Genomic DNA, 10,000 nt, shown 5'->3' on the forward strand with positions numbered 1-10,000 from the left:
GGAGAGTCGAGTAAACACGTAGGAGAGTCGAATAAACACGTAGGAGAGTCGAATAAACACGTAGGAGAGTCGAATAAACACGTAGGAGAGTCGAGTAAACACGTAGGAGAGTCGAGTAAACACGTAGGAGAGTCGAGTAAACACGTAGGAGAGTCGAATAAAGACGTAGGGGAGTCGAATAAACTCGTGGGTGAGTCGAATAAACTCGTGGGAGAGTCGAATAAACACGTAGGAGAGTCGAATAAAGACATAGGAGAGTCGAATAAACTCGTGGGAGAGTCGAATAAACACGTAGGAGAGTCGAATAAAGACGTAGGAGAGTCGAATAAAGACGTAGGAGAGTCGAATAAAGACATAGGAGAGTCGAATAAACTCGTGGGTGAGTCGAATAAACTCGTGGGAGAGTCGAATAAACACGTAGGAGAGTCGAATAAACTCGTGGGTGAGTCGAATAAACACATAGGAGAGTTGAATAAACTCGTGGGTGAGTCGAATAAACTCGTGGATGAGTCGAATAAACTCGTGGGAGAGTCGAATAAACACGTAGGAGAGTCGAATAAACTCGTGGGTGAGTCGAATAAACACATAGGAGAGTTGAATAAACTCGTGGGTGAGTCGAATAAACTCGTGGGTGAGTCGAATAAACTCGTGGGAGAGTCGAATAAACACGTAGGAGAGTCGAATAAACACGTAGGAGAGTCGAATAAAGACGTAGGAGAGTCGAATAAAGACATGGGAGAGTCGAATAAACTCGTGGGTGAGTCGAATAAACTCGTGGGAGAGTCGAATAAACACGTAGGAGAGTCGAATAAAGACGTAGGAGAGTCGAATAAACTCGTGGGTGAGTCGAATAAACTCGTGGGTGAGTCGAATAAACTCGTGGAAGAGTCGAATAAACACGTAGGAGAGTCGAATAAAGACGTAGGAGAGTCGAATAAACTCGTAGGAGAGTCGAATAAACACGTAGGAGAGTCGAAAACACACACACACGCACACACATCACACACACACACACACATCACACATCACACATACACACACACACAGACGGTGCTGGACGAAGTACTGAGACTAACGGCCGTTATTTTACACTCGAAGTGTTTCAGAGCAGGTCCTGTGACCTCAGGCAGGGAGAGAACATCTGTAAATCTGTCACAACTTTTAGCCTCCACATGAAGTAGAGCGATGAACGTGCATCCACAAATCTGTCTGTTTATAGCACAGAGAGAGAGAGAGAGAGAGAGAGAGAGAGAGAGAGAGAGAGAGAAAGAAAGCAGATGATGGGTGAGAGAAGAATGAAAAGTATAAAAGGGGAGAGATAAGATACAAACAGAGAGAAAACAAGAGAGAGAACAGAAAAGAGACAGAGAAGTGACGTGTGTTTGGATGAGAGAAAGAAAATGACAAAAATACAAGAGAAAGGAAAGACGGTGTGTATGAGAGAGAGAGAGAGTTAAAAGTAGAATGAGAGAGAGAGAGATTCTTCACTTTACTGAAACTCCACCTTCTCTCTCCTGTTTCATTTATTTGATGAAATCAGCGCATGGTGAATAAAATCGCGGTCTCACACACGTCTTTATGAGTCGAGTGTCGATTAGCGGGAATAAATCACATTACACTCCACTCCATTATACTGCGTGTGTGTTTCTCTTTGTGTAATTAGTGCCCTTTGTAGCGCAGGCGTCAGCTAACAAAAGGCCTGTGTGGCACGGTGCGTGTACAACGGTGCTTTAATAATGCTAAACGTTAATGAAGAACACTTAAGGAGAAAAGTTTTGCGAGAAAACTTTCCGCGCACGCTTTTAATGACCCTGTGCTCCTGTCGCTGTTGTCGGGTAATTAAGGGGAAGGTTTCCAATTAAAAAATGGTCCGGAGCTGCTAGATTCATTACAGCGAGTGTGAACATACGACGCGCTATCTTAGGATGTAGATCTCATCGTACAGTGTGATCCTTTCTCTCTTCGGGGTTTTCCTAACACATTTGTAAGACGAAACGAATTCAGCAAGCATGTATTCCATCCCTCAGACTACAGCAGTACTCAAACCTGCATTTTGAACACTGCTATGAAGCACTACGAGCACTTAAAAGGGTGGTGTGTATGTGTGTGATTGGTAACATCTGATAGTCTTTAGTACTCTGGACTCAGACTGAGAGTTGGGAGATGTAGTCCGTTTCCGCCATGTTTGTAGGCGGCGGTGCATTCTGGGAATCGGAGTTCAAAGGCTGTGTCGACCTGACATCCAGCATTGCTTTATAAAAGACAGCAGGAAGTTCTTGTAAGCTGTTCTCTTCAAATAAAAGTCCGAGTGAACGCTGATACTCTTTACTTATATTAGTACAGATAGACTGTTACCTGTGACCCATATTTCCATATCTCCATCTGGCCCCTGATAAGAAAGCTTTGGACACTCCTGCCATATGGCTACGGCAGCCATTTTTAGACCGTGATCTCCCAGAGGAATTCATTTTCGCTCCATCTCTTTTTTGTTCTCGCGACAGTTAATAACACTCCAACATCTGCTCAGCCCGCTTCCCAGATCTGCGCTACAGCCTACTTCTCTTCTTCTAATCAGACTTTACTGTCGTTCCGTCCCGCTTTAGTGTATCTCTTGTGCTTTTCGTGGGAATGAAGAGATCAGTGAGACATCACGGCACAACCTCGACACGAGTCGATAACTGTAAGTCGATAAGGTCCGGAACTGAAGGATGTGTGCGGGAAAAAACAGCCATGTCCGAACACTCCAGATAAACAGAGCCCGAATCAACAAAGCTTAATGACTATCCAATAGAAACTCATTCAAATACTGTCTGTCCAGGTCAAACAACTTCGAAAATATCTGACCAATCCCATTAACTGACCGTCCAATCCACACAAGAGCAGAAAACCAATCCTTCAATAACAGTCCAATGTAAATGAAGACTGTCCAATCAATACATATTAGCTATAAAGTCATTAAACCAATTCTGGAAACAATTCATTTGAACAAACCCTGAAAAAGTCCAATCTAAACAAACAAAATGCTGAAATTATTGTGTAATCAGAGCGAACTCGGAAATGCCAATCTAATTCAAACGAGACCTGAAATACCTGTCCGATCCAAACAAACCAGAAACAAGTCCAATCTGTCAGTCTAATCCAAATGAACTTTGAAATGTGTGTGAGAGGTCAGAAGCATTATATTATGTCCTATCCAAACATATCCAATGGAGAAAAAAAATCCAATCTAAACAAACCTGAAATACAGTATCGATTAGAGTTCGCTAAATGATCTGTCTCAAACCTTTTAATAATTAAAAAAAAAAAGAAATCCGAGTCCAAACAACTCTGAAATGCCTGTCTAATCTCTAGTCTAATCCATAAAATGTTTCACAAACATACCACAATCACTGTTTCATTTGGACAAGGCTTGAAAAATGTCCAATCCAAACTAAACAAAAACCTGAATTAGCAAATTCAGGAATGCTGAAGTGGATCAGACAGGCAGTAACGTTCCAGTGCCAGACAGATCAAAAGCAGAGCTTTCATCACTAGAAGGATTGATTCATCTGGTTGTGTTCAATTAATGCTGAGAGCGAGGGATGAAGGTCAGCAGAAAAGAGGAGTAATTCTCTCTCTTCATTGATTCAGATTCTCTTATTCCTCTATTGCATTGCTGGCGTGACCACAGAACTTATCCTACAGCTCAGTAATTAAAAGTGGAATCAGTGAAGCCTCAGCATAAAAAAATGATGCACCAAAACCTCCCTGCATCTGCTGCGCCCACTGGAGTGTCTTCCAGAAATATTACAGTCACGTTATCTCTGGCTGAAGACTTTTCAGCAGTTTCAGCAGTTACATGTTAACGCCACTCAGTTGATCGGTGATTCTCAAAGGACCGTCCTGTTTTAATAAAGTACATCTGCACAACACATCAGCACTGTAAAAGTGGGCATGTCTTTGACTCTCTCTCTCTCTCTCTCTATATATATATATATGGAAATGAAAGTAGCTGGTGAATTCACAGTTTTCAGTCACATGACTGGCGCGGAGACCTGGAGGGCAAAACACCGTTCCAAAATAGCAGCCAACACTGGACACTCCATGGAACCGCAGCACAGGTCTGTCAATTTTCCCTCTGTTTCAAGCTACGGATGTTTTGATCACCTCTCAAAAGAAGAAAAACAAAAGGTATTCAAATAAACTAGAAGTTTTGGGCACTTGTAATCCATGTCCAGCATCCGCCGCGTGTATTTCAGTCACTGAAAACAGCGAAGTCCCTGCCAGAGAAATTATTCATTGTCAGAGCAAAGGTCAGTGCTAATTAGCGAACATTCAGTGTAGTCTGAGTTCTAGGGCAGTGATATTTTGGTTAGGTTAACACAATATCTAATGATATAAATCCAATCAAAACTTTTTTTCAGTGTCAGGTAAACCATTCCTACTGTTTAAACTGTCAGTGCATCCGACTGAACGACACCTGTCTGGCATTTTGGCAAAATAAATCTGGCAGCGGAAGAAAGCCGTGTTTTGCCCACCAGGGGGTGTTCCTATAAGAATGTGAAAACTATGAATAGATGTTTATGTAAGCCACTGATAGGGAATGTAGGTGTGTCTTTGAGTAGATATAAGGAAACGAGAGTCCATATATGGTAATGAGAGTGGCTTGTGAATGGGTGTGACCTAAAGGCCAGCCATAAACGGAAGTATGGGCATGTCCTTACTGTGCATCCAAATATGGAAATGACACCATCGCATGGGACATAGATGGGAAAGTGGGCCAAATCCAAAAATGTAAATAAGTACAGCAGAAGAGTAAGCCTGACTTAAAGGCTATTGGTAGAAATTTGGGCGTGTCTTTACATCCATATATGGTTATAAGCGTGGCTGGTGAGTAAGTAGGCCTTGAAGGCTACGGATGAGAATGTGGGCATGTTTTGCGTCCATATTTGGAAATGAGAGCAGCTCAGTAGGTGTGTCTTTGACTTGGAAATTTGAGCGTGTCTTCAAGACCATAAAGTTCCATATTTAAGTGCGTTTTGAAGGCCTTACGAATGTGGTCATTTATTAGAGTCCATATGTGGAAAATGAAAGGAGCTCTGAATGGGCAGGTTTTAAAGGCCTTATATGGTAATGTGGGTGTGTCTTTAAGTCTGTATACGGAAATGAAAGGAGCTCTGAATGGGCAGGTTTTAAAGGCCTTATATGGTAATGTGGGTGTGTCTTTAAGTCTGTATACGGAAATGAAAGGAGCTCTGAATGGGCAGGTTTTAAAGGCCTTATATGGTAATGTGGGTGTGTCTTTAAGTCTGTATACGGAAATGAAAGGAGCTCTGAATGGGCAGGTTTTAAAGGCTTTATTACGATAATGAGAGCAGCTCTGACTGGAGGCATGGTCTAAAGGCCATAGAAGGGAATGTGGGTGTGTCTGTGATTTTACTGTGTTACATAAAGATCTTCAGGTCAAAAGAAGAAGGAAGTCACTGGAAGTCACTATGAGTGCATGTGTTGTCATAGATTTATTATCCAGCGCAGTCATATGAGCTAGACATTACAATTTATAGACACATACTCCTCTTTTGTTTACTTCCTGTTTCAATAGTGTCTCCACAGATTTACATTTTCCACACTTCCTGTTTGTTATGATCTGTTCATTCTATCAGTATCAGACTGTTACTGACTTGTCAGTTTGATTTCAGTGAAAAAAAAAAGCAGTGATAGTATGTGTGTTTTCACCTGCACGCGAGCGCCTGTATGCATGCAGGTGTGTGTCGTCTTTCCTCTCGGACGGAGCGTGTGCGTGATTGTCCATTGTGGATTGTGTCTTTACCACTTACCAGGTCCTCGTTGTTCAGGGTGGATCTGGTCACAAGTGCAAACGAGATGCCTGCCTTTCGAGCAGCCAAGGTCTGCAGAGAACAGCACGCATTACACACAAATCACATTTCACATCAAAACCGCTCTGCAAATCAGCATGCTGCCTCTGTCGAAGCTCTTAACTGAATCAATGCCTGTCTTGTGAGTGCTATAAATGCAGCATACTGCCACGACACGGCCGAGCTAACCGCACCGCTCGGAATTACGTTAACAGACCCGACGGGCAAAGTTTTGTAAAGTCGTAAAGTTTTGTAATGTGGTTTTTACTATCTAGTCTGTATTTGCATTTCTCTCTGCAGTAGTCGATGGCTAGGGTAGGCGACGATTTATGAAGGGATGTGATATCATGGCAAGCTTTCTGTAACAACAACTGGCCAAAAACTCAACTCACGTCAAAAATAAATAGTGGATCCTGAAATATCTGTCTGAAGAACATTAGTCACAAATATGACAACTCAAGACCCAAAAACTTTATCACATGCACACTGAAAGTCTTAATTCTCACAGAGGCTTCAGTCGAATATAAGATATAAATAATAATAAAAAAATAACAACAGGAAAGAAAAAAAAAAGAAAAGAAAAATGCAACGTTACAGTGTTGTCATACTGGCCATATTTTACACAGACTGCGTAAACTTGCAGGAGGTGTGCAATATCGTGCAATATCACGCAACATTAGGGGGGAAAAATGGCTTAAAAATAGGAACATATACAAGATATGGTTCTGACATAAACATCCTGATATTTCTAAACTAACTGTCCAGGTCACATCAGGCCTGAATTCACCATACAGCCAAAACAAACCCTATTCCAATGTAAACAAATTCTGAGAGCGCTGTCAGATCCAAAAGAACAACAGCAACATATAAAATCCTGTAGAGAAAAAGTTCAGGAACCTTTATTAATTTAAAAAAATTAAATTAAATTAAAAAAAAAAACATTTTCAATTACAACAATCCCCAGAATGCAACAATCTTCACCTTTTTAAGGCGATAAAAACATTCGTATTTCTTTTCTATCACCTCTTAAACCTTCACAAGCAATTTCAAGTAATCGCTATGCCACGCTTTCCGACTCTAAATTAGCACTTTATTATCGACTAGAGCAATTAGCACGATTAAAAATGACACAAAAAAGACAGATACTCACCAAAGCCTATGTCGTTCAGAGGAAGTAATGAAAGCGGAGCAGGAAAGAAAAGGAAAATATTTCATTAGTAAGCGAAGTGACGAATGAATCGGAGATTTACCCTGTCAGGGTTGTAGTGTTCGGGTCATCTGTAGTGATATATTGACTGCCATGCTGAGCTTCATAATGCGCTTCAATTTCTCAGAAGCAGAGTGTTGTTTTTTTTTTTTTTTTTTAAAAGTAGTATACTTGTAAATACAGCCCTTACATGGCCTCCAAACATGCATTACAAATCAAATTTCACTCATGCTTTTACTGTCTAAATAAACATCCTTCGTTTTTAAAAATTCCCGTATGCACGATGTGCTACGATTCTTATACACGGACGACGGCACGACTCACACTATCCATGTGAAGTCAGCTGCGAAACACTGACCTCACACTTACATTAGGGGTTGCATAGACTAGTCAACCAGCACATCCGCCGCCGTGGGGATGTCGACTAGACAGGCAGACGGTAAAGGAAGCCGCTCAGTGTGCTCGGGGGAAACTTAAAGCTGAGTAAAACGTCAAATAAATAAATAAAAATCCTTGCACTGTGGCGTCGTGAATGGTACCGTGTGAAAGATCGCTTTCAGAGCCGCGGGTTGCACATCACTATCCACTCCCTCTCAGCCAGTTTAGAATCAGATCAGCGGCGCATACCGGCTCAAAGAGGACTATCCAGACTCGTTATGTCATTATCGGACGCTAGCCGAAGAGCGAGACGGGGTTAAAGCGTCCCCGACGCTGCTGTGTCGCGCCGATTTCTTTTCTTTCATCGTTAACATTGTAGTCTTGAAGCTGGAAATGCAATTTGTCGCCCGAACTGAAGTGTGGCTTGACGCGTTCTTCGCTTAAATACGAAAAAAAAAAACTAGTGATGTCCCGAAACAGATTTTGTTTTCAGCTACGGAAAAGAGGACTGGTCGACTACTTTTTTGAATGACTGCTCGACTAGTCAAAATTAGTCGTCGTGCAACCCCTAACCTACATGTGGGGATGTACGGATAGACTATAGAGAGGAAGAGACAAAGGGAGAACGAGAGAAAGAGACAGAAATAGATAAGAAGGATAAGTGTACAAATAGGAGGTGCAGGATAGTATATAAATTTGTCTTTACCAGTTATCGAGCCGCGAGTAGCCAATGGTGGTAAAGACGTGAGGTTCACAGTGAGCGACAGGCACCAGAAAACAGAGGGAGGAGTGGGAGCGGGGCGACTCGAACCTGTACATGAACTCGTTATGCGTTTATGTAAGTGTACAGTAATCAGCATGCAGCGGCGTGATTGAGGCTTGCTGCAGGCAATGCCATAAAATGGAAGCGCACAGATGAATAAGGTCGGGTATGTTTGTTAATTTCACTTAATTAACACATAACGGCCTTAAGAGCAGCTCTTATTCCCTGCCGTACACACCCGGTTCGCTCACCTGTCCTCATCCACTCAAATCACACGCATCCCTGGGACACAGGCGCCAGAGCTTATGTCACATTTATTCAGCCAATAACAAACTGGATCATATACTCCGTTCCAGCTAACACCCCTGAGGGTTCGTAGGTTTGTATCTCTGGGGGAACCAGAGAAAAAGTTCCTCAAAGTGTTTTACACTTTGCAACTTTCTATGAGAGTGATAGTCTCATTTGTAGGGCTATCCAGAAGAACCAAACAAAGAACCCTTTTGGGGTGCTGAATGGAGCCTCAACCCACCCCGAAGTAAACCCTCTTTAATAAGGTGAGAATCTTAGCAAGCCAATAAATTCTTGAGGAACCCTTTTTTCCTAAGAGTGATGGTTCTATTAGCAATTTTCATTTTTCTTTTCATTTTCAAGTCGGGCTTGATATATTGCTTACCTTAGAAAAACATTTTTAGAAACACAGAAAATCTAGAACCCTCAAGTGTATTTCCATTCGTCTCTCTGAGGGAGAACCTTACAAAATCGGCAGAAAACCTCGGAAAACCTTTAACGATTCTCTCAAAGGAACCAAAAAAGATTCCATCCACTACCCTTGAGGATGGCTGATAGACCCGTTTTCAATATAAACCTCTTTTAGGAACTCTTACCTATCCGAAGAATCTTTAAGGAACCCATTTCCCTAATAGTGCTCAAGGTACTCTAGAACCCTCAAATGTTCTTTGGTTTTGTCCAAAGAACCCATGTAGAACTCTTTTTTTTTTTTTTCTAAGAGTTGTATGATCGACTTTGCAATTGGCTGGCCAGGTTTAATTTAAGCTCCGCCTTTGTTGACCCCAAGACGCCTGTTAGAGAGCAAAATCGGACACAGCCGGGTTCTCTGTTCTGCATCCCGAATTAATCAGACAGGCAGAGGCATGATGGGATAGCTGAGACACGACCTGCCATACACAGCACTGACTTCATCTGGCACGGTAAGAGACTTTTTCCCCCGCTGCACGCTTTGAGGACACGCACAGTTCAGTTAGAAGTCAATGAAGTCCTCTGATATATTTTTGGGTGGAGTTGTCAACATTTCTCAGGCTTCGTTTTTGTCTTTTATTTATTTGCCATCTTCAGCCCTTTCTAGATGAAAGGCTGAGAGTTTTTGGGGTCGCAGGAAATCTGACAACTCACGGAAAAATATCCCCCATAATAAATATGGGCCAATGAGGGAATGGCATGTAGAACACGCACAAGTCCCAAAACGACACAAGAGCGACCCGTACTTACCCAGGCAGCGTTGTTTTTTTTTTTTTTTTTTTTTTTTTTTTTTTTAAACATGCAAGATATAAATGAATACAGAATCAATGCTTGTACTTTTTATACTGAGTTAAACATTTATAATTTAAAAAAAAAACAAAAAAAACAAAGCAATTTCAGGGAAAATTAAAAAATCTCACATGAAAAAAAAAAAAGACTAAAAACATCCTCTAAAAATGTCCAAAAAAAATGCAGTAAATGATTATAAACAAACATGAAAAGACTTTACAATGGATAAAAGAATCATTATTTATGAAACGT

The 10,000-nt window shown here is 41.5% G+C and overlaps 1 protein-coding gene across 4 annotated transcripts in view; it reads right to left on the bottom strand.

Moving 5' to 3' along the window:
- Positions 1 to 10,000, bottom strand: part of LOC128607100 (protein unc-13 homolog C) — a 179,760-nt gene that overhangs the window by 152,768 nt on the left and 16,992 nt on the right. For 3 of the 4 annotated variants that reach the window (XM_053623744.1, XM_053623741.1, XM_053623743.1), the window contains one exon: positions 5,817 to 5,888. The exons of the other annotated variant lie outside the window; for it this stretch is intronic. In XM_053623744.1, the coding sequence (XP_053479719.1) occupies positions 5,817 to 5,888 (72 nt within the window). The remainder of the gene's footprint in view (positions 1 to 5,816; positions 5,889 to 10,000) is intronic. 4 annotated transcript variants of the gene reach the window in all.

This window comes from Ictalurus furcatus, chromosome 4, assembly GCF_023375685.1.
Source record: "Ictalurus furcatus strain D&B chromosome 4, Billie_1.0, whole genome shotgun sequence".
Taxonomy (NCBI): Eukaryota; Metazoa; Chordata; class Actinopteri; order Siluriformes; family Ictaluridae; genus Ictalurus; species Ictalurus furcatus.